Source organism: Peromyscus leucopus, chromosome 7, assembly GCF_004664715.2.
Source record: "Peromyscus leucopus breed LL Stock chromosome 7, UCI_PerLeu_2.1, whole genome shotgun sequence".
NCBI classification, from domain to species: domain Eukaryota; kingdom Metazoa; phylum Chordata; class Mammalia; order Rodentia; family Cricetidae; genus Peromyscus; species Peromyscus leucopus.
In genome coordinates this window covers 107,895,253-107,919,994 of record NC_051069.1, presented here as the reverse complement: position 1 = coordinate 107,919,994, position 24,742 = coordinate 107,895,253, and the positions used below count along the sequence as shown (strand labels likewise).

Here is a 24,742-nt window from a genome sequence, read left to right as displayed (position 1 = left end):
TCGAGGCCAGCCTGGGCTACCAAGTGAGCTCCAGGAAAGGCGCAAAGCTACACAGAGAAACCCTGTCTCGAAAAAAACAAAACAAAACAAAAAAAGTGTCAAACTCCCTCCATGGGGCTGCTGACAGAATGGCTCAGTGGTTAAGAGCACTTGCTGCTCCTCCAGAGGACCCAAGTTCAGTTCCCAGCACCCACATGTCGGCTCACTACTACCTATATGACTCCAGCTTCAGAGGATCTGATCACCAGTTTTGGCCTCCCTAGGCATCCACACACAGATAGCATACAAATACACATATATAGAGATATTCACAAAATTTAAAAAAGAAAATAAAAGACAAGGATACTTTATTTATTGTTATTTATTTTCACATACAAAAAGATAAAACTTGAAATAGTTCTAGATTTTTCCTCCTATTCTGTTGGGGGTGTGGCTGCTCCTTCACACAGGGGGAAAAACTACATTCACATCGGTTTGTTTGAGGACCCAGTGCAGAATTCCAGCAGCAAAACCCCAATGTAGCAGATCTAATTTCAAACTTGACACTCGTTTCTAAAATTACCACAGGGAAAAGGAGCAAAGACCCACTGCAAATGGATGAACTATGATACAATGTTCTTTCCAGAATGTTTGCATTTTGCAACTGTAGTTACGCGGATGTCTGCTTCAGGCCATTATAGGGGTGTGTGTGTGTGTGTGTGTGTGTGTGTGTGTGTGTGTGTGTGTGTAATATATATATATATAAAAATCAGCACACTTTCCAAATCCAGACAGGGTAACAGCGACAAGCTTAACTCTGTATATATATATATTTTTTTTTTTAAAGACATGATACTTTAGTATAACTTTTGTTAATTCAGTAGTACACACTATTTTCTGTTCTACAAAATGTCTGTTTTATAGCTACAAGGGTGAAAAGTGTCCCACTACATTTACACCTCACATATTCTGGCATACAAACAGTACTTAATCGAATTTGAGCCCCAAACTAGAAGTTCTTAGTTTTAGCACTTGAGAGAGCTTCCTCAGGTCTACAGCCTGAAATCACAGACTAATCACGCCTCCAGACTTCGCAATGACTCGTCATGTTCAACTCTGAGAAACAGATGAATCCAAACTTTTAATTACAGTTCATATATACAAGTTAGATAACACAGCTCAGGGAGACTTAGCTACCCATCCTAAGGGCAACACACACATTCTCCACTAAGTTAGACAAGTCTTAAGTTTTTCTTCCAAATAATGTACAAATTTAGAAGTAGCTGGTAAAACTGATATATAAGATGGTAAATAAAAAGTGACATTTTCTGTTGGTTCCAAAACCGTCCCTGCAAATCCCCTGCTCTGCTGTGTTTTTAACTCACTGTCCGTCGCGTGCCAAAAGCTCTTCTTCACAGGAACCGACATCAAACTCGATGCAAGGTAAGTGTACAGTACTGCATAACACTAATCAGATTCAAGGACAAATGTGGAAAAATAGTAACAGGTGAAAAATTTGGCCTTCGACGTCACCATTGGGATCATGTCAAGTTCATAAGCAGATTCTCTTGTACAGCTGAAAAATGGCATCGGGTGGATTTGTGTCATGGTACTGAAATCTAGAAGTATGTTTCTAATCTGCGGTAACTTTCTCCTTCAATTCTCAAGTACCACTCAATTTTCTTTGCATTTTTACAGAATTCTGGAAAAAAAAAAACAACTGAGGGAAAGCAAGCCGCTGGCATTTGGACAGCTGTGCTCTTGCTGACGGCCCTGGAGTGTCAAACGGGGGCGCTCGCCCATGTGAGAACCGCGTGCTCCCGGGCGGCCTCCGACAGCTCGTGTTCCCTACTCTGGTCTCTGTCGTGCTTTCCCTGTGGAGAAATTATTTGGCTAAATTCATACACTTAACTCGTGGCAGTGCTCTGGGAAAACCCCACTAGGCTAAAGCACTTACAGGGACTGAGGGCAACAGTCCGCTCAGCGGGGGCCGACACGAGACACCCAGAGGGCTGAGTTCAAACCCACCAGGAACACGCCGACCCTGGTGTCCCATGGTCAGCGGGACAGCCCAGGGCAGGCAACTCATGGCTGGGTTACCACTTTTAATCCCAGCCTGCTGTCTATGCCCCAGAGACAAAAATTCAGATGTGGTGATAGCTGGTTAATTAAGCTTTTTGAACTGGTAAAAAAGGCTCTTTAAAAATATATATATATATATATTTATTTAAAATACATCAAAATGACAAGCAGCCATATCCCACAAGGCCTAATTCCACAGCAACGTATACTACAGACATCTTCCCAGAACGCACTGTGGCAGTGGACGGGGGCTTCTACCCTGCTGTTTGAAGGAATGCTCTATGTCTGAGCTCTAGCGACTGGAAATGTGTTACAAAGAGCTCATCTTTGGAGCTGATTTGCATGGAGACCAGCCAGTTAGGTTGCTTTGCCTATTCAGACACGTGAGAATACTGAACACGGCAGAACACACAGGACACAGGAAGCACCGTTCAGATGATACTCCCAACCAGTCCCACCACAGCGCCAGGACAGGCTTGGCAGAAGCCCCTGGGTCCACTGGGAAGAGTTTTGCTTTAAAACAAGTCAGTGGCCACACTCAGTGGACCTCCTGCATGTGTGGTAAGTCAGCAGTATCGAGGGGGCCCAGACGGTGACACCGTTCAACACAAGGTCTGAGGTAACTGGTTCTTAAAGTACCCGGATCACACAAGTGCATCCAGAAATGAGGGCTGGAAAGGGGGAGACAGGGAAGGGGCGGGGCTCGAAAAGACAAGGAGAGGGCTTACAGCAGTTGCTTTTGAGGGGTGGCCGACAAAAACAAAGGCACAACAGAATTACATTCCAAGACAGGCGGCCGCAGAGCACAGACGTGTTCTTTCACGGGGATCAGAAGGGGGAGCTGGCTTCCAGAACGCAGCCAGATCTGGAACTAAGTGTCCCAAGTAGAAGAGCCTTCTAAACCAGGATGGACAGGGGGCAGGGCTGGTTTCAAAACGCACACTAAGGATCCCTTAGCAGGAGCGCCCCGTCCGTGCAGTTCTCTAAGCAGCAGGCTGGAGCCAGCAGGCAGCGGGTGGGGAAGAGGCCTCCCGCTGGCCCTCAGAACTGGCCATGGGACAAAGGACCTAACTGAATTATCTGCCTCCCTGTCCCCCATGCAAAGTCTCACCTAAGCAACCATCCAAAAGGTGAGATGAAGGCTGCCTAGGCCTTGACAGAAACCCTCTGCGGGCATCTGAAAGACGCCCCGCTCTGAGCTTCCTCTGTGGGTTCCTGGTTCACAACAGTTAGAGCAGAAAGCATCCCTGATCAAAAGGGGCAAAACTCCTGGGAACTCTCCGCTTAATCCCGTCACTATATCCATGTGCCCCACCGTTTCCAAAGAATTTGTTTGGTTCTAGATAGTTCTGGTTAGTGGAACTCAGGCCACCAAATCCCCACGTCAATGTCATCTTTCTCTAGACCCGTTCCCTCACGGCTCTGTCCTATCGCTTCCGAACCCACTATCGTGACCTAGCTCTTATGTAAGGAGCAGACAAACTTCCAACATCAGAACCCTCTGTTCAGCAGAAATCAAACCCACTACAAGCTCCTCCTTCACCCAGCCACTGTCCTCTCCACAGGCAGGGAGCAGGGCAGAGACATCACTGCCCTGTGAGAGGCGCTTGGGCCAAGGGGACCGGTAAAAGGAGTCCAGGCTGCCAGTGTATTCAGGAACCCGTGCAAGCGCTACGCTCCATCCAGCACTCACACTCCAGTGTGTGCGTGATCCTGAAAGTAAAGCTCATTGCCTTGGATTACAGAAGCATTCTCACTCAACTCACTAGTTTATAAAAATAATCTGTGGTATAAAACAACTTCCACACGTATGGAGCAACTGTCGAGTGACAGAACCAAACACATGTGTGGCGCGAGACTTCATAAAGTGAAACTTCAAGGGGTGTCTGTCATACAGCTACTCTTATTTACAACTCTCTAAGAACACTGATGCAAAGCGGCCAGGCGTCAGGAACGGGCGTGCAACAAGCGTGGATGCTCAAGGACTTGAGGCAGGGTTTGTTCATTCACAAAAAACCCACCTTTGCTTGCCCAAAAAAACTAATGGGGTCACACTTCTCCTAACTGTAAACTCAGACACAAAGTTTACAAATGAACACAGTACCTCTCATCTGCAGAGGTCCAGATCCCCCCGTTTGAATGCAGCCACTAACTCAGCTGAGAGTCTACAGATGCTGGCCTGGAGAACAGGAGGCCCTGCAGAGCCCATTGCCCCACACTGGCGTTTAGGAAACACCGCCAGGTGCTGCCATGGACGGGGGAAGCAGCGCTGGCTTGGGCACTACGGAGATGCGCGTAGCCCCGCTAGGGCAAAGTCTCCCCTCCTTCACACCTGGAAGACGCCAGCATGAAAAACGCTAAAAATTGGTTTAGGAAAAAAAAAAGATGTAGGCATTCCTGATCTCAATTCAAATTACCAGCCCAACAGTGATTTATAGTAATCACAAATAAGTCCCAATAGCCCACCAAAAAACTTGGGCTGATTTATTGATAGCTTACGGGCCTTTTGAACTAATTTTTTTAAATGTGGTTGAGTCAACTAATTGATTCCCAAGGAAGTGCTTTAAACTTAATCTATTTTTCCTATAAAACTAAATCATCATCCCAAAACACTTCCCTAAACCTCCGAGAGGCCTAGGGTACATTCACAGTAGGGTTGCTGCTACACAGCTACCCAGAATTGCGCATAAAGAGCTATGCACTGAATCCTGAATGCATAGAAAGTTTATCATCTGGATGGTGAAAAACTCATCAGTTGAATTACTGGGCCAATGTTAGCTGAGATTGAAATCTGTCACCAGGCCAAACAAGCCAGCTGCTGAGTACTTCTCAACTTCGGCCAGTGATGAAGGGGAGTTCATGTCACCCAAGCTGAGAGAAAAGGGACACCTTACCACCATCCCTTCTGGCTGCTTCTCTAGTTAGCAGATGGATGGTCGGAGAGCATGCTGAACTTCTGGGAAAGGCGTCATCTACCACTCCTGAAATGTAGACCGGGGCTTGATCATCTCTCCAAAGCTGTGCTACCAAAAGTCCAAAAAGATGAAATAGCTAATGCTTAGGATCCAGCTGAATGAACTGGAAGCTGCTCTCTGATTCTGGGATGTATCTAATGAAGAAGGTCTTGAGAACAACAGCGGGAATTCAACTTCTAACACAGTAGCTTTGCTGTATTACTTATACAGGAAAAACAAACAAACTGTCCTCCTACCCAGCAGTACACACCAGGGTAAAACCACACACTAAACAGGTAAAATGCTGTGTGTAAGAGAGCCATCCAGTTCTCCAGCTCTGTATAAAACAGTCACTTCTTTGCCTAAGTGGCTAAGCATAGGAACCACCACATGAGCCAAAAAGCACATGGCAAACATCAAATATCTGTAGGCTGGCTACCAATTAAAATCCTTCATAAAGCCCAAGCCCCGGGGCAGAGCAGCAAGACAGAGAGGGCCAAGGTGTGGCCAACTCCAGGGAGCAGAGTGGCAGCATCCTACACTAAGCTAGAAGCAGCTCAAGCCTCGTCGGGAAGGCGGGCCCAGCCCCACCCAGCAAGCCTGGTAGCCTAGTGATGAGAAACAGATCTGCCCTTTGCTGTGGATGTGTGAGCAGAAGAGCCAGCACTTGCCCTTGCATCTGGTGTGCACGGTGCCAGGCCAGCCCGTCAGCCCAGATGCCAATGATGGCCCCTAGGCTTCCTGCCATCCCGTCAGTGAGGGTCCTCCCTCTGCGGAGCCCCACAACTCAGCAGCCCTGTCTCTGCTTCTTTTGTCCTTCTCTGACATATTCACAGAAATCTCTGGCAACAAATGACTGCCTATTATCACAGGTATTTCAACCAGAACATTCTCCGCCAAAGCCCACGGCCACAGGAGCCTATTTGGACCACAACATGCAGTGTCGGAAGAAGAAAGCATCTCTAGCCATTCCTCCCTGACTTATCTCATCCCTTACACACACACACACACACACACACACACACACACACACACACACACACACACACGGACTTCCTCAGTCTTTCAAAAAGCTTAGGGGAGAGGAGACTAGAAGGGAAGTGATATGAAACCTGTGGGAAAGCACAAGGCAGAGGCCCCTTGACCCAACTGGACACAAGAAGGAAAAAAAAAAAGAAAGAAAAAGAAAAAGAAAGGCCACCCAAGTTTCCAGGCCACACCCTGGGAGATCACCTAGCTTCCAGCATGGGCAACTGGGTGTGTTACCTGAACTCAAGGAGGTCTCCAGCCCCTATTCACAGACACCACCACCCAGACTCCCTTTTCCAGGGCACAGCAAACAGGCTCCACCTCCTGACACTCCATTCCAATGCAAAGCCTGGCATGGACACTGCTGTGGCTGGACACTGGGTCAGCAAAGAGGGGGGCCACCCCCAGAAAAGGTATCAGGCCTACCCTGCCTGCAATGTGTCACGACTGGGATGTCCCACAACAGAGCTCAGCCAGGCCAGGATGCTTATGACAAGCAGACCAGCACACAAGAGAAGCCCACCCAGGTCACAAGGTCACACAGGGAAGCTGGGTTTACTGTTTGGCACACGGTGCGACTGGTGACTGGGTCACTCCTGCAGCTAAGTAGCTACATTTCTTAGTGGTTTGTTAAAAGTAGAGGTCCCCACTGCCTGAGGAGAAAGCTAAGGGAAGAAGATATGGCACTTTTCAATAAATATTTAAAGCTCCTTAAAGAAAGAAGTGAAAAGAAAAGCAACTGCTGTAAGACCTGTTTTGCTAGAAAAAAGTATTCTGAGAGAAGAAAACACCATAGCACAAAACCAAATGGGGGAGGAGGGGTCCCACATAACTCACAGAAACAAAGTCCACGTCCCCTACCTAGCTGGCCAGCCCACAGTGATCCACGGAGACAAAGGCCAAGGTCTGAGAGGGAAGGCAGCAGGCCTTTCTCAGCACCCTGTGCACAAATACCCACAGAAAAGAACAAGCCCGGGCTGCCCCAGGCACCACACACGACATGCAGGGGGGAGCAGCTGCCCAGCCGCGAGCTGCGCCCTCCCAGACTTCACGGCACAGTGACAGGCACTACAGAGTCTGCCTGCTGCCCAAGGAATGGACCCTCAAGAACTACTGAGTGGATCTGAGGGCTGTGGTTCTGCCAAGTTAAAATAGGGGTGTCATCCTGAATACTACCCAGGGGACTTACAGAACAACACCTGACCCTCTAAGCAACCTAGGAGGAAGTGGCCTACCCTCAAGACAGAGATGTGCTGTTTAAATAACACGGTCTAAACCAGAGTGACGATGCCCAGACTCAGCTCAGACCGCCACCTACAGTTGACGACAAATATTTACAAGGGAGCTTTTATCAAACAAAAATGGTAGTCCTGACTAGAAGACACAAACTTTTTCCTTTTTCTCTATTTCTTTTAAACTTCCTTGTCATAAAAGCCAACTTACATTAAAATATACTTCCTACAAGACAACACAACTAACAAAATATATAATTAATAAAACATACACAAGTAGAAAATTCTGAGGTATTTCTGGTTTGAGGTGGTCTGTGGTCGTGAAGTTACTTCTTTTACTTTTTAAAATTTAAACCTCGGAAGCCACACAGTAAAGTATGTGTATATATGTGGATGTGTGTGTTCTGTCTGAAAAAGAATTAGCATGTTTCATAAATTAAAAAAAAAAAAATTCCAATGTCGAAACAGCAGCATTAGGAACATTCAGCGCCTGGAGCAAGGTTATGGCGTAATAGAAAAACAGTTTTAGAATATGCACCACTTTAAAGGGTCTGGAGAAAGCCATGTCCATGAGCCTCAGAAAGGAGTCAGTAATTCTGCTGCATGGGGTCAAGCCAGAGCGGCAGGCCGGCAAGGTCCCCACCCAGGGATCCCCTGGGCCACCCACACTGTGCAGGGGGCACCACGGGCATTTCCCCAAACTGCCAAGAAGAAACTGCAGTTCAATATTTCCTCCATGAAAGAGATCTACAGCATCATGTCCAATGAAGAGTGTCCACTAAACTGTCATACCCTCCCCTAATCCTAACACAAGAGCAGGCAGTGTTTCCTCCTGTGGCCAAGCCCATGTCAGTAGGAAGAAACTGGGCAGGGGGGCAGCCTGACCCTGCTCCTGGACTTTCTCCAGACCCTGTGCTTGCTATTATTACTGCTCGGCCCCATAAGGTCCTTACCCTCAATCCCTTGTTACCTGAGAAAACAGTCTCCATACCAAGAGTGTTGCTCCAAATGTGCCCACGTCCAGTGTAGCTCTGCTCCAAACCCTCCCCAGAACATCCTCCCTTCCAACATCAGTCTAAAGCATCCTCCTCATCTCATTTCCCTCTGCTGGGTCAGGAAGACACCCACTAGCTCCATGAAGACACATCTGCCATTTCTTAAGCTCACTGCCTGGAAAGGGAGAAACACAAAGTAAAGGGTGGGGACCCTCTTCTGAGGAAGGGTATGTTCATGTAACAGTCTTCAAAGGTTCCTCTAGTAGAGATTGCAGCATTGAGTTTCCTAAGACAGGAGACAGGTTTCTCTGTGTTACAGATTCTGAGACGACAAAGAGAACGCTGGCGGAAATGGATCCCGAAGGACAGGAGGTGGCTGAGGCTCTGCAGCATGGCGCTGGTTCCGCGTTCACAGCTCAGCACCTCAACGCCTGCTGACGTGTCCGCTGTTTGCGATACAGTAGAACAATATGCTGGTAAAAACTGATCCAATCCAAAAATAATATTATTAATAATAATTATAATAATAATAAAAGTCAAGGTAAAATAGCAGCTGCATTTTATGTGTTTGTTGGTTTTATGGGATTTCCAAAACAAAACACAACTTTTTTCCTTTTTTCTTCAGATCCACTGAGTCTGGAGAGACACTCGTATCCTAGGCTTAGATGCTGGACTCTTTAGGGGGCAGGTCCACGTTGGTGACAGAGGTCACCAGAGAGACTAGACAGTCCGAGGTAGTGCCGTTAACCGACCTCCTGATCAGGGACACCCGCTCCTCCACACAGCCTGCAGAGAGGCGAGCCTCTGCGTCGTGGTCCCAGCACTCCTCAATGGTCACACAGAGCTGGGCCAGGCCCTGCAGAGCAGTGGGAGGGAGAGAAGAATGCTTGTTAGGGCTCCGTAGTGAGGGCAGCCCTGATGGTGTGTCAGGGGATCACACAGAGCCCATGACCTAGTCACAGCCATTGCAGGTCAATTAGAAGGCTGCAGATTGCAGGCCCCCAGACCCCTGCCCTCCTGTTAGTCACCCCAGAGTCTGGGCCTCCCTTAGAGCCCCAGGGGAATGTTCACTAAACTTCAACACAGGAAGAAGAGGAACTCCTGTACCTCGGGGCAGATGCAGCTGCTAGCCTTGGAGCACCAGACTCAAATCAAATAGTACGCAAAGCCCAAACACAAAGGTCCAACTTTAGCAGTTGAGCCACAGTGGAGACAAGAAGGAGGCCAGGCCTACCTTATTCCCCACAACCTCAGAGATACCTCCCTAGGGTCCAGGGAACATGGCAGCTTTCCCTTGTTCCTAGGCTCCTGCCATACAAGGCAGGTCCCCTCAGCTCCCTCCCCTCAAAAGTCTCCTGAACCCAGCTCCCTCACCGGATGCTTTAGCCAGTGATCTTTAATGGCAGGCCTCATCTTCTTGTGGACAACCACCTCTTGCAGTTCCTCCAGCGAAGGGTGTTGGCCAATCTCCTCCTCAAAGGGCAGCATGTACTCATCAACAGGCCCTGAGAGGTAAGAGGCTGGTGAGATCACACAAGGCCCAGCTCCGGGTTCCCAACCCCGCACACCCAGGGCTGCGAACCCACTCACCGTCTGCAGCCTTGCAGCGAGAAACAAGTTCCCACAGCACCAGCCCCATGGCGTACATGTCGATGCGCAGGAAGGCGTCTCTCTGGAAGTTGATGGCTCCCTCCAGCACCTCAGGGGCCATGTACCGTCTAGTGCCAACCTACATGAAGACAGGGGAGGACAGGGTCTCCAGAGACCACTCAAACACACACTAAGCCGGGAGAACCACAGCCTGTGTGCACAGACAGATGAAGAGAGAGGAATTCAAAACACAAAGCCTCTGAGGCAAAGCCCTCCTCCATCAGAGTAAAGATTCTATCTGATGATAACTGTAAAAATATCACAAACTGGGGACAGCACTGAGGAAATAGTTACACTGGTCCTTGAGCATCCCAACAAGCTATTCTGAGGCTTTGGACTCTACGAGATTAATGCCTGAAGCAAAGCCAGACACTTAGATGGTGAGGCAAGAGAGTCAAGAGTTCAGACCAGTCGGAACTACACAGAGACCCTCTAATAAACAAGAGAGTGAAGAGACAGCGTAGCGCCTCTGGTACTTGTCACTCAAGTGTGAAAATGGACATTTAAGATATCTAGAACCCACATAAATACAGCCTGCCTGCAACACCAATACCTGGGAGACAGAGCGGGGTCCCCGAGCCAGCTGGCTGAACCAACTGGTGAGCTCTAGGCTCAAGCGGAAGACCCAGCCTTAACATCAAGGTGGCAGATGACCAAGGAAGATGCCCAGTGACTACCTCAGGCTTCCACATTCAAATGGGAAAACACATGCTAAGTAAGGAAATAAAGCAACATTTAAGAGGCCAAAACAAAACAGTGAGAACACATTTAAAAACACCAAGTGACTCTCCAGAATGACTTGCTGGCTTCGTTTTTTACTGCTTCTTGTAGGCATTTGGTTGGGATTCTCAGCACCTTTCCTCTCATTTCATCTCACTTAGTAATTACAGCTGAGGGCAGGTGGGTGGCTCCGTGGGAAAGCTGCTTGTTGCCAAGCCTGACAACCAGAGTTCAATCCAAGGAACCCACCTGCTCTGAAAAAAATAACTGGCTTCCTAAAGTTGTCCCCTAATTAAAGCGCGCGCGCGCGCGCGCGCACACACACACACACACACACACACACACACACTCTAAAGGTATTTTTTAAAAATAAATGATTACAACAGAAAGAGAAAGACATACAAGGAGGAGCAGCTGAAGCCCAAGTGGGGAGCCTGGATTGCTCAGCTGACTGGCCAGAGGAAGCGTCACCAACCTCCAGGCCTTGGTTTCCCGGCTGGTGAGACAAGAGCCCTGGTTCTAAGTGCCCGGGTAGCTCCAAAGCCGCCCCAGCTGATCCCCTGAGCATCAGCCCTATGCCAGCCCCTACTCCTGCCACCCAGACTCCTTACCTGCCCATGGGTGTCCCCTGGAGGCTTCCCTGGCTCGAAGCGAACGGCCAGGCCGAAGTCTGCCAGCACAGCAGTGAGGTCACTCTTCAGCAGCACATTTTTGCTTTTGAAGTCCCTGTGGAGACCAACAGGCTCGCTGAAGCCCAGCATCAAGACCCAGCCCGCTTCCAGGCGACAACGGATCACGATCCTCTTCTTGACATGGCTCTCAAAGTACCAGAGCTGGGCTTTGCAGCTCCCAGCTTAAACCATCTGCAACTCTCTGGGGCAGGAGGCAAAACTGCAGGGGAGTCCCTCACCCGCCCTCTCCGGAAGGCTTCTGCTGGAGCCTGTAAGCAGCTCCCATCCTGGTAGCTGGGCACACCCTATACCACAGTTCTAAAAGCCAGACAGTAAATTCCCAGAGGGCACAGCATATGAGTCTTCCAAGAAGTTTACAATATTTGGAAAGGAGCACAAATTTAAAATTAGCTTGCCAAAGCCGCACAGGCAGAGCAGAGCAAGAGTGTGTGCAGGCTCTCAGCTCTGCGGTCCTCATCCTCCCAGCTTCTATCGCAGCCTTGCTGTGAACATTAAACTGAGGACTACAGATTCGCCTGGTCACCCCAACACTTCCTAAGCATTGTTGTTAAGCTGAACTACATGCAAGAGTCAACACCACCAGGAGCCCCTCCGTCAGTCACAGACCAGACTGAAGGAGTGTGGGGCCTTGATTCAGCTGCATCAACTATTGCTCCCTCACCTGTGCGGTCGGGCCAAGGACAGCTCCACCTCATCTGCCCAAACAAGGTTCAGTGAGTTGGCATTTCTTGAGCATTTAGAACAGTGTCTTCTTGGGGAGGGGGCAGAGGTTGAGAAGGGTCTCACTGTGTGGCCTTGGTTGACCTAGAATTCACTATGTAGTCCAGGCTGGCCTTGAACTCACAGAGATTCATCTGCTCCTGCTCCTGCCTAGTGCTGGGATTAAAGGTGTGCACTACCCACCCAGCTCCACTGTGTACCATTTAATAGCACACAACTAGGTGGCTCTTAAGGAGTGACTCAAGGCTGGCATGATGGCTCATGTCTGTAAGCCCAGAGTCTGGAAGGCTGTAGGAGTCATGAGTTCAAGGATAGCCTGAGCTACATAATGAAACGCTAACTCAAAAAACAAAAGTATGGCCGGGTGGTGGTGGTAAATGCCTTTGATCCCAGCATTTGGGAGGCAGAAGCAGGTGGATCTCAGAGTTCAAGGTCAGCTTGGTCTACAGAGTGAGTTCTAGGACAGCCAGGGCTACACAGAGAAACCCTGTCTGGGAAAAAAAAAAGAAAAAAAAAAAAAAAAAGGATATGGCTCAGAAGTCCTAAAAGATCCTAAAACAGTTTTTTTGTTTGTTTGTTTGTTTTTTGTTTTTGTCGGAGATGAGGACCGAACCCAGGGCCTTCAAGCGCTCTACCACTGAGCTAAATCCCCAAGCTCCCTAAGACAGTCTTAAGAGCCCTGTGAGGTCAAATCATTTTTGTAATAATGTATCATTTGCCTTCAATCCCAGTATAATGTCATCATCATGATACATAACCAAACACATGTGCTGTACACCAGTAAACATCAGCAAACATAACCTACATAGATTAGATAAATAGAGTCTTTTTAAGGATACAAAATGGTCTTGACCAAAATCTGAGAACAGCTCTCCTAAAGGAGTTAGCACTTCCTGGTGTGCCCAGTAGAGGGCTCCAGAACACTGACATGGAAAGCTAGCCATCGCCAGCACACGGGAAGGCCAGGCTTGCTCCCACACACCACAGACACGTTCAGGAAGGGGAGGCACCTCTGGTGTCCAACACCAGCCCTCTGGGCAACTCCAACACATATCAGGGGTGGGGGGGTGGGGGGGCCTCCTTAACCCAGATACCTGTGGGCAATAGAAGGCTTGTGGCCCTCGCCACGACACCAGGGCACATCCTCATGCAGGTATGAGAGGCCTCGTGACATCGTCTCTGCCACATGACATAGTTCATTCCACGTGATGATGTTCCCCTTGAGGTAATCCGTGAGGGAGCCCTAAAAGAAGGCAGCACAGACTGTGGGCAAAGGCTCCAAATGCAGAACGAGATGCGACCCAGCCAAGTCCCAGGAGGAACATCTCACTGCGAAAGTGCCGAGTGGGCAGAGTGGGGAGTCTTGCCGTAGACGTGACTGGGGGAGAGAGGTGCGCCTGACGCAGGCAGGGGCATGAGAACTGTCTGTCTCACTGGGGTCTCTCTGGTGGGGTAGCTCACCTTGTCGTGGAAGGCTGTGATAAGCCACAGCTCCACCTCCAGGTTGGAGCCTCGCTTCTCGGCGGCAATGAACTGCAGCAGGTTCTCGTGCCTCATGCCGGGGGTGCTGAAGATCTCCCGTTCACTCTGCCACGACTGCTTGTCCTGAGGCAGGGAGGCAGCTCAGTCCTGCCTCTCAGAGCCCCACAGCGGCACAGCCACCCAACACACCCATCTCCATGCCCAGTCCCTGGCTTCCCAGCCCCAGCACCTGCAAAAGGCATCTGGAGAACCAGACCAACCACAACCTCTGAGGTGGCTGACACCAGCACCCTGATTTACAAACGGGATCACAAACACCAAGAGGGGTGTCCAGTGCCAGCCAGCAGGTGCTCGACCTTCTAAGTGTCTTGGGCAACAACTACTGGGATTGCCTGGGTCTGAAGCCTCTTAGGAGATCATAATGTCAAAAACCAAACTCAGGGGCTGGAGAGATGACTCAGGAGGTAAAGAGCCTGCTTGGCAAGCACAAAGACCCAAGTTCGGATCTCCAACAGCTACATAAAGTCAAGTGTATGTCAGCCTGTGACCCAGTGCTAGAAGCAGGAGGGGCAGGGACAGAGGGTCCCTGGGACTTGCTTGCAAACTAGTCTATCCAATCAGTGAGCTCCAGGCTCAGTGAGAGACCTTGTCTCAAAAAAATGAAAAAGTAAGGAGCTGGAGAGGTGGCTCTGGGGTTAAGAGCACTGGCTGTTCTTCCTGAGTACCCAGGTTCAATTCTCAGCACATAAATGGAGGCTCACAATTGTCTATAACTCCAGTTCCAGGGATCCAATACCCTCTTCTGGCCTCCACAGGTTCCAGGTATGCATGTGGTACACACAGATACATGCAGACAAAATACCCACACACATAAAAATAAATATTTTTTATTAAAAATAAATAAAAATTAAAAATTTGGGGGCTGGAAAGATGGCTCAGAGGTTAAGAGCACTGGCTACTGCCTGCTCTTCCAAAAGTCCTGAGTTCAATTCCCAGCAACCACATGGTGGCTCACAACCATCTATAATGAGATCTGGTTCCCTCTTCTGACAAGTAGGCATACATGCAGACAGAACACTGTATAAATAATAAATAAATAAGTAAATAAATAAATAAATAAATAAATATTTGCTCTGCCCATATATAGCTTGGGCTATATACTGCCCAAAGGAGGCAGTGTTTGTTGCCATTGTATGTGACCTCTTAAAAGGGGAGGAGATGTATTTTAAAAGTATCTTGACTTCAAAATTTGGATCTAAGGATATGTTACTTTGGAAAGGACACTCTGCTTTTGTTTCCACAGGAAAGAAACTGTGGATTTGTTCCAGGTTAAGATGGATCAGATTTGATCAAGCAAGACCTCCTGAACCTTGACAAATGGTATCTATCAACAAAGGTTATAGCCAGTCTTCCCAGGACTTGACCATTATCTTGAATTTTCTCAGGATCCCCATAAGATTGCCAGCACCCCCAATCAGCAGGAATTAGTATGAAAAGCTATGCCCAGATTCTCAAAATATTATTTATAAATGTTTATTTTTATTTAAAGGGGGTTAATTATAAATGCAATCTCTTTCTAAAGAAGAAAAAGAGATACAGATATGATAGGATGAAAGGGTAGATTATTGAATCTACTTTTAAAGAGCAACAACTTGTTTGAAATGTTTCACATTGCTATTGATTTTAGCTTATTGATACAAATTTAAAGTTAATTTTGTTATACTGTATATATATTTCTTGTATATGTAATATATATATATATACTCTTGTTTAAGGTATTATGCTTATGTAATTCATTTAAAACTATAATGTATAATTAAGAAATACAAATGAATAATTACTCATCTATGATAATCAAACCTACAGTCATGTTAGTTAAGTTTTCTAGGTATACATAGATATATTTCAATTAGGTAGATAATCTTCAAATACTTCAAAGACCTACAGAATATGGCATTTAAAATGTTTCAAAACTTAGACTTTTCTGGACAGTGAGACATGTCTGCTTCTGGCAGAACCAATTTACTTCAAAGAGGAAGATGGGCATTTAAGACACTCCATATGGAGTTTATCTTCTTCTTGGCAAAACTGGCCATTTGGGCAAGAAATTGCTCTTGCCTGGACTGCTTGACAGTATGTTGTATAAACTGAACATACAGAACCCATAGGAAAATGACCACTATACTTTGCCTAAACAGGGTGAGATGGTCCTTCAGGTTCCTGCTTCACAGAAGATACTGCCAGACATTCTGCAGGACACAGAGGAAAGCGACTGATGAACTTTGTCAATAGGTGAGACAATCCTTCAAATTTCCTGCTTCACTAAAAAAATCTGCCGGAGACTCTAGGCCTGTAGGCTGAAGATGGATGCCCAATGTTGCTGAAGATGGATGCCCAATGTTGCAGAGGAACTTTGGGTGACTGTCCAGGCAGCCAGATGTTGTCTCTGTCATTTCTAGAGTTTTGGAAGTTGCTTACAATGCACTTCCTGTTTACTTAGGTAATATTATATTCTTCTAGGGTCTTTGATGGAGTTGAAGACTGATAGTTATAATTATAGTTTTCCTTAGTTATGATAAAAGGTAAATTAAATATAAAACTTTAGACTCACAAATATAGGATTGATAGAATATTTTCTTTAATTTTACCAAATACAAATAGACTAGATATTGTAACTGTAATTCTTGCTTGATAACTGTTATATATAATTTTACTATTTAAAGTTAAAACCTTCCTTTTTGATTAGAAAGAGAAGGGAAAGTGCTGTGGGATGTCTTTCTATAACTGTGAATATGTGTTGCTTTCATTGGTTGATAAATAAAGCTGTTTGGCCAATGACAAGGCAGAATAAGGTTAGGCGAGACACTCAAATGGAAGACAGAGACAAGAAGGGTGGAGTTGGGGAGATGCCAGCCTGCTGCCCAAGACGCCAGCAGACCGGTAACGCCATGGCCACATGGCAACACACAGATTAATAGAAATAGGTTAATTTCAGATGAAAGAGCTAGCTAGCAAGAAGCCTGGGCCATAGACCATATAGCTTGTAATTAATATAAGCCTCTGTGTGTTTACTTGGGACTGAGTGGCTACAGAGACCAGGTGGGACACAGGAAGACATCTGACTACAAAAAATAAAAAATCTGTAAAAGGTGGAGAGCCAGGCATGGTGGTACACACCTTTAATTCCAGCATGTGGGAGGTGGAGGCAGGTAGATCTCTGTGGGTTCCAAGCCAGCCAGGACTACATACTGAAACTCTGTCTCAAAAAAAAAGGGGGGGGGAGTGCAATAAAAGAAAACACTCAAGTGTCAAGCTCCGGCCTCCACACACACACACCTGTGCCTACATGAACATGTAAGTCACATACACAGAAGAAACAGCAAAACCCCAACCAACATGGGTCAAAGTTTGGCAGCATCTGACCCTAATCCTCTGATGGACTCTCACCACGTGATCAGGAGCGAGCATGGATGGCCCTATGGTTGAGACTCTACTGCAGTGAGAGAAGATGGCCTGGATGCCCCCCAGAAGCTCACCTGGAGTGGGAAGATCTTTACAGCTACAAAGTCATTCATGAGCTGAGCCTTCCAAACGCAGCCAAAGCGACCCCGAGCCTTGATCTCCAGCAGCTGCAGTGGCTTCAGGCCCACCAGCGGGGATGGAGGTGGAGGCCCAGGATCCTGGGAAAGCAAGGGCTAACGGGAGTCTGTCCAGCCATTCCTCCTCCCTGCCCTGTCCCATGCTGACACCGCCTCACCTCATGGATGTCCACGTGGCCGTAGGGAGGCTTGCGGTGGCGATACATCCAGAAGGCCAGCAGGACGATAAGGGAGAGGCCCCCAATGGGCAGCAGCGAGTAGGCCAGCACCGTGAGCAGGGTGGGGGCTGTCGGGGGTGGCTCGTACGTGACTGGGGGACACATGGAGCCCTGTGTCACATAGCCCGCCCACGCCAACCCTCCAGTGGGCCCTGCAACCACCCCCCCTGGCTCCAGAGTGTCCCATTTAGAACCTTCCTTCCACGGGCTCCTCACCTTCTGGGCCCCCAGGCTCTGGCAGGTGGGTGAAGCGCTCGTTGCAGAAATTGCCTTCACAGCAGCAGAAGTACACCTGGGGGTTCTCCTCAGTGGCCACACACTCCTGCCTGCAAGCCCAGAGTCCATGTTACAAACTCCAGGGCGGGGAAGGCAGGGCTCGCCCAGACCCCTCCCCACAGTCAGAGCAGCTCCCGGGAACACCAGCAGGTGGGTGGACCCACTTCCCCTACAGAGTGACCCAAGCCTAAGACAGACAGCCAGGCACAGCCGAGGCACAGCCAGGCACAGCCAGGCACTGAAACCTGAACTGAGGAGAGCAAACACAGTACAGGGGCTTGGGATCCTGGCACTGCCTCGGAAACCATTTCCAGCTCAGACATCCTGCCCTCGGTGGGTGGCGAGCACGGGGCGGGCTTCGGCAGGGGAGCGCGCCCAGCGCAGGACCTACCTGTCGTAGCAATTGAAGTCATCCAGCCAGCAGCCCTTCTTTACCAGCTCGATCGTGCCCGAGCTGTTGCGCCAGGAGGCGTAGCAGTGCAGCCGCTTGTCCCGCTCGCCCTCGCAGCGCTCCAGGCCGCTCTGGTTGGTGCGCTCTAGCTCCCAGTTGGCATTGTAGTAGATACACTCCCGCGTCTCAGCCTCCCCGCGCCCGGAACCTGTGCCCAGAGAGGAGAGACGCTGAGCAGGTGCCGGTGGCTAGTAACCGGTAAACGAGGCCGTGCTGAAGGCACCTGTAGGAGTCACTAACTCACCCCTCTGCCCTCGACGCTGACCCCCTTCCACCCACACATCTAACAGCTCTTAGGAAGAAGTCCAGACTAGTCTTTCCTCCTCAGTCCCCCGCCCACACCGGCCAGTAATCAGGGGCCTTCCTGCACTGTTCCTGCCCGGTGCTCACCTGGTACTGCAGAATATCTAAGCTTTCTGAAAAGGGGAAAGTTCAGGATCACCAAGGGGCACTTCTCTCAGACAGGAGGGCTAAGCTGCAATCACAGACCAACTCTGCAGCTGGGTTTGGCCAACACCCCAGACACACTCCATCCACTCTTGCACGTTCTTTCCCCACAGAAGTTCCACCCAGACTGCTGAACGCTCCGACTTAGCGTAGCCTCATTCACCCAATCTTTCTCATCAACCCGACCCACAAGCCACAGTCCCAACTGTTTGCCCACAATGACCCCATGAACCTACAGATGTAGGATAAGAAAGAGTACACAGCATCAAAGAAGGCTGTCTTGGTACCTCACAGGACCTCTCAACAAGGGGTGGATTTACTACCTCACTTCTAGAACCCTAGAAACCCTAAAGGAAATCGCATTAACTCAGCCCCTCTGCTCCTCGGCCCACCAGCACCCCAGCTTCCAAAGGTGCCAGGAGCCTGGGTGGCACCTTTATTGCCCACATACCCCAGGCTACTGTGGCAGTAGCTGGCAGTTGAGCTAAGTACCCAGTCCAGGTACAGACCTGCTTCTCTTCAACCTGGAGTCCCACAGAACAGCAGCAGCCATGTTAGCAGGGACTATCAGACGAATACAAAGAGCGTGGGCAAAATAACCCCAGCAATCCCAGGGCACGGTGACAGCGTCCGCACCGTGAACACTTGTATGAGAAGTAGACATTATTAATATTATATTATTATTATTACTATTATTATTAGTGTGTGGTTTATCAAAACAAGGTTCCTCTGTGTAACAGCCCTGGCTATCCTGGAACTCACTCTAGACCAGACTGGCCTCAAACTCAGAGATCGGCCTGCCTCTGCTGGGATTAAAGACACACATTACCATGCCCGGCTGAGACACAGAAGGCTATATTGTATGTGTCCTCCGCCATTGCCTCCTAGTGCCCAGCTTCCCCCACAAGACTGGAAAGCTGACCCTGAACAGATGGGGTAGACACACAAGGACAGAGCGCTGTGGGTGCACTGGTTAGGGAAAGATTTTGAAAGGAAGGGCTAAGAACAGATGGCTTCAATATGAAGCCACGCACCGGCTACACAAACTTAGGGCGAGCCCAGGACTTCACGGATGTTTGGCTCCACGGTGTCCTAGGTTCAACCTCCAGCTCAGGAGAGCATCCACCTCCATTTGGACAACAATCAGCCCTTGTTCAGGGTGAGGAGCCACACTGGGGACATAAACAGAGCGGGCCTAAGGCTGGCCCAGCTCCTCTCAGGCCACTGTCAGGCAGGAGCCCTCTGCACTTCCTGGGAAATCCACGTCAAGGCTCTAGGTAGGACCCAAAGGCTCAGGATGTCACCTGAGCAACTGGCCAGGCCTGCTCACAGCAAGCCCTACAGCCAGCATCTTCACAGCTGTGCGCCTGGGGCAAGTCACCTAGCCACACTATGGAGAAGTGACTGACAGTCCGTTCCTAAGGCTGTGGAGAGCCTTCCAGTCCAGGCCTCACACCAAGCCTGCCCGCAAGCTTTGCATCCCATGTGACTTTCCACACCCCTCCCACACCACACCCAGCCTACTGCCAGCTGGAGACCCAGGGGCCGCCCACTTCCTCTCTCCTCCCAGGCTCCCTTTCTTCACACTCTCACACTGGCTATTTATAGCCTATGGCAAAATTCCAACCACAAGGCCACCTAGCCTTTTAATAGATGAAGGCCTCCCGCCCACATCCCCTGCAGCCAGGTCAGGAGTCTCCCCAACTGGCCCTGCCTGCTCACCCATCCCAACAAGAGAGACCCCTACACAGCTACATTTCCACTGGTCCCCAGGACCATAGTCAAGGCAGCTAGGGACAGGGACCTGAAGGAGAGAAGGGGGGAGGGGCTGGAGCATGAGGAGCATGTGATGCACACAGCACACGTGCATGAACACTGCAGTGGTGTTTATCTTAGACTCCTTTACCCTGGGGCTGGGGACATGGCTCAGTGGTTAGGGCACTTATTCTTGCAGAGGACTGGGTTTGGTTCCCAGCATCCACACAACCACCTATAACTCCAGTTCCAGGGGATCCAATGCCCTCTTCTGGCCTCCACGGGCACTGCATACACGGTACACATGCACGCAAAGTACCAATACACGTAAAATAGAAATAAATCTTTAAAAAAAATCCATTACTCAACCAGCGGAGGTGGCGCACGCCTTTAATCCCAGCATTCCGGAGGCAGAGGCAGGCAGGTCTCTGAGTTCCACCTGTATTTGTGTGCCATCCGGACTGACACCCACCCTGAGTGGGCCTGTGCTTTGGAGCCATGGTCGGCAGAGTGACCTCACCCTAGCTTCATTTGCTCTCTGGCTGGACCCTCGGATTACGTACAGCGAGCAGTGATGTAAACAAAGCATCTCGAAGTTTCACGACCTTCGTGGGCTCCTTTGTGGGTATTCCCTCTCGAAAACACTGAGGCTAAGCACCTTCGACTCGGTAGATACTGCTAAATTCTTCTCCAGTTTTCAAGCAGCCTCACTGAGTCACAACCTCATCCAGGCTCCCGTGACACACATGGTACCTTCCCGACTACAAACCTTCCCTGGGAACGACTGCTGTCAAAAAACTCTAGTGCTAACGTGCCCGGGACACTTCCTGTAGTGTTTCCTCAATTTATTTCCCAACTTTCATTTTAAAGCTTTCTGCCCACTTTTATTTTCTACAATTCAATCTAATGCTTTTCTTTAAACCCGACGTGAGTCCTAACGCACTCATGGTTTAAATTTGTGTTTTCTCGTTTCTCTTTTTCCCGTGCAGTTCTGGTGATCAAACATGCACTTCATGCACAGTAACCACATGCTGGCCAACAAGGATCACCTTCTAAAATACCCTGTGTTGCCACTTCTGGCCTGGAAGTTAAGGTTCACTTCTAGACTAGTGTAAGCTGGTCGTTGAAGTGTAGCTCTTATGCGGAACGGCTGAGTTAAGAGGGCCTTCGGCCACCTCTCCCAGAAGTGACTGGTTTAACTCCACCACCTTTCAGTTTTCATTAATAATTGATCTTCATTGGGAATGAACTTTTAATGCATCATATTCAGTATTTAATATTTTTGCTGCCTGTATCTATCTCTAAAACATTATTTGTGGTTTATACAGCCAAGATTGCTTTTTTTTTGCTGCTAAAATGGGATCTTGAGGCCAGGCATATTAGCTGCCTTTTGAGGGAAGTCTCGGGGGTGCTTGCAGCAAGGGCAGGTCGGGAGAATGCTTGCTCACTGGGGTGGGTCAGGAAGCAGCACAAGGCTTGAAGGAGGGCTGAGCTACCACACCTTAAGGCCACCTGCAGTGACCCACTTCTTCCAGCTAAGCTGTGGTTCCCAAAGGCTCCAGAACCTCTGAAAACAGCGCCACCCGTGGGAAACAGTATTCCAGCACATGCGCTTACAAGGGACCTTTCACACACCAAAACATGGAGATTTCTAACCATTTGGGGATTCAAATGCTACAAATGTTTTGTTTGCTTCTTTTTCTAGAATACAATCTCACTCTGTGTCCCTGGCTGGCCTCGGGCTTGTGATCCTCCTGTCTTAGCCTCCCTGGATTACAATTGTGTGCAGACTTGTATTGAAAACTTAATCCTCAAGAAAAGGTGGGGTGGGGGGCTTTTAAGAGATGAATGGGTCATGGGGGCCCTTACTTCACGGATGAACTAATGTCACAGCACAGAGTAGGTTGGTGATCATGGGATTTATAAACACACCCCCACCTCACCTCTCTCACTCTCCACGTGATTTCTTCCACTGCATGAAAGGACACCACTGAGGCCTTCCCTAAATGTTAGTCATTTGGATTTACCAGCCTCAACTACTTATAAATTGTCCAGTGTGTGGTATTGTTTGTTACAGCAGCAGCCACAGACTAAAATACCCACATCAGCTACTTTACTCATCACTGTGACCAAATACCTCACAAGCAACCTAAGGGAGCCAGGAAGCCAGTCCTGATCCAGGGTTGGACATCCCTCAGTCCAACCTCTCTGGAGATACCCTCAGACACAACCAATTGCGTGCTTCATGAATGGCCTAGGTTGTTTCTTAACTCAATCCAGCTGACTGCAAAGTGACCATTGCCTACCCCTTTTTCATATTGCCCAATAAGATCTTACTTGCAGTTCACTGTTTCTTTCTATCACTATGTCTAATCTGTTTATCTCTACTTTATTTTATTTATTTATTTATTTTTTTGGTTTTTTTCGAGACAGGGTTTCTCTGTGTAGCTTTGCGACTTTCCTGGAACTCGTTTTGGAGACCAGGCTGGCATCGAACTCACACGCCTGCCTCTGCCTCCCGAGTGCTGGGATTAAAGGCATGCACCACCACTGCCTGGCCTTATTTTTATTTTTTAATTATTTTTATTTCATGTGCACTCATTTTCCTGCATGTTTATTTGTGTTTAGGTGCCAGATTCCCTGAAACTGAAGTTGCAGGCAGTTATGAGCTGCCACATGAGCGCTGGGAATTGAACCAGGTCCTCTGGAAGATCAGCAATGCTCTTAATCGCTGAGCCAACTCTCCAGCCCCCTTATTTTTATTTTTTAAGACAGGGTTTCTCTCTGTAGCCCTGGCTGTCCTGGAACTCACTATGTAGACCAGGCTGGCCTTAAACTCACAGAGATTCACCTGCCTATTCCTGTCAAGAACAGTACCAGGCTTGCAAAGTATGCACAAAACCCAGGATTTAATGCCCAACACCTAGAAAAGAAAAAGTAAGACACACACACACACATACCCCAAAGAAAAAAAACGTGGTGTAGTGTTTGTGTGCCAGGAACAGAACTCAGGTCCTCTGGGAGAGCCAGAAATGCCCTAACCATTAGACCATCTCCACAGCCATCATCATCCTGGGTCAATTTTGATATTCTGTTCTTTGGACACTTCCAATCCCCCTCTAATTTTTTAATTTACTTTTATTATTTTTAATTGTGTATATGAATGCAGATGAGTATAGGTGACCTTCGAGGCCAGAGGCATTGGATTCCCCTGGAGCTGAATTATAGGTGATTATGTGCCACCACGTGGTGCTGGGAACTGACCTTAGAACCTCCACAAGAGCAGTGCGCACCCTTAGCCAGAATCTTCTCCCCAGCACCTCTAATTTTATTTAAAATTTACTGACTTTTCGTTTGCTCATTTCTGATGACTTTCACTTGTGATAGACTTTTTTCTCAGATTTGATATTGGATATCGAACTTATGTCCAATGGGGCCTTTTCTGTGGAAACATACCATCCAGAGAACAGTGACCATTTTTGCTTCTGCCAAACTCCATACCAATCTGGACACCTTTAATTTCTTGATTTAGTTTCCTAGAACGGGACATGAACTTTCTAACTCCCAGTTCATGCTTAGAGTTATACATTCTCAGAGGAAACTGCTCCGGCCTCCATCCGCTCCCCTTTCACCCTCGGCTGAGACGTTACATTATCTAGTTGCTTTGTCAGCCATAGGCTACCTGCTTTCCCTAAAGGGATGACAGCAAGGAAGCCTTAGGGCGGGAGGACCCTAACCTCAACATCTACTGAACCTGTACCTCTCAATTATGGGAACGGGCAAGTCTGAAGGAATGAGCAAGTTTCAGCAAGGTGTGAGTGTGTGTGTGTGTGTGTGTGTGTGTGTGTGTGTGTGTGTGTGTGTGTGAAAGAATATGCCCTAAAGCCAGGCAGTGGTGGTTCATGCCTTTAATCCCAGCATTTGGGAAGAGGCAAGCAGACCACTGTAAGTTTGAGGCCAGTCTGGTCCAAAAAGAGAGTTCCAGAACAGCCAGGGCTACACAGAGAAACCCTGTCTCAAAAAAACAAAACAAAACAAACAAAGTATATGTCCTGTGCATGCAGGTCCCATGGATGTCAGGAGTGTGTATAAGATCCCCTGGAGCTGGAGTTACAGGAGTTTTAGAGTCACCAAATGTGGATGCTGGGAATAGAACTCAGGTCCTCCGGAAGAGCCGGAAGTGCTCCTAATCATTGGACCATGTCTGCAGCCCAGGATAGGCAACCATGCCTGGTGAAGGAACAGGACTTGTTTTCTGTGTCTTCACGTTCCTCTCTCACGTCTCTCCACATGCAGCTCGTAAGGCATTTCATGAGGCTTCTCAGTTCATTCCTCCACTATAAATGCCACAGAGAATCCAAGAGCATCTTCCAAGGTGACAGGACGAAGCCAGGGCATCTAATGTCACCTCACCAGACTCCATAAACAAGTCCCTGGCACCACTGTTCCACAGAACAGGGT

At 48.5% G+C, this 24,742-nt stretch overlaps 1 protein-coding gene across 3 annotated transcripts in view; it reads right to left on the bottom strand.

Annotated features, from left to right (window-relative positions):
- Nucleotides 1–343: 343 nt before the first annotated feature.
- Acvr2b (activin A receptor type 2B) overlaps nucleotides 344–24,742 on the bottom strand; it is a 39,372-nt gene continuing 14,973 nt past the window's right edge. For 2 of the 3 annotated variants that reach the window (XM_028856392.2, XM_028856390.2), the window contains exons 2-11: nucleotides 18,020–18,227; nucleotides 17,569–17,678; nucleotides 17,293–17,444; nucleotides 17,072–17,215; nucleotides 13,515–13,658; nucleotides 13,148–13,296; nucleotides 11,253–11,367; nucleotides 9,862–10,000; nucleotides 9,646–9,776; nucleotides 344–9,127 (exon numbers count right to left, since the gene is read on the bottom strand). In XM_028856392.2, coding sequence (XP_028712225.1) covers nucleotides 8,933–9,127; nucleotides 9,646–9,776; nucleotides 9,862–10,000; nucleotides 11,253–11,367; nucleotides 13,148–13,296; nucleotides 13,515–13,658; nucleotides 17,072–17,215; nucleotides 17,293–17,444; nucleotides 17,569–17,678; nucleotides 18,020–18,227 — 1,487 coding nt within the window. In that variant the 3' untranslated portion in view covers nucleotides 344–8,932. The remainder of the gene's footprint in view (nucleotides 9,128–9,645; nucleotides 9,777–9,861; nucleotides 10,001–11,252; nucleotides 11,368–13,147; nucleotides 13,297–13,514; nucleotides 13,659–17,071; nucleotides 17,216–17,292; nucleotides 17,445–17,568; nucleotides 17,679–18,019; nucleotides 18,228–24,742) is intronic. The other variant, XM_037208034.1, reaches the window with a different exon arrangement.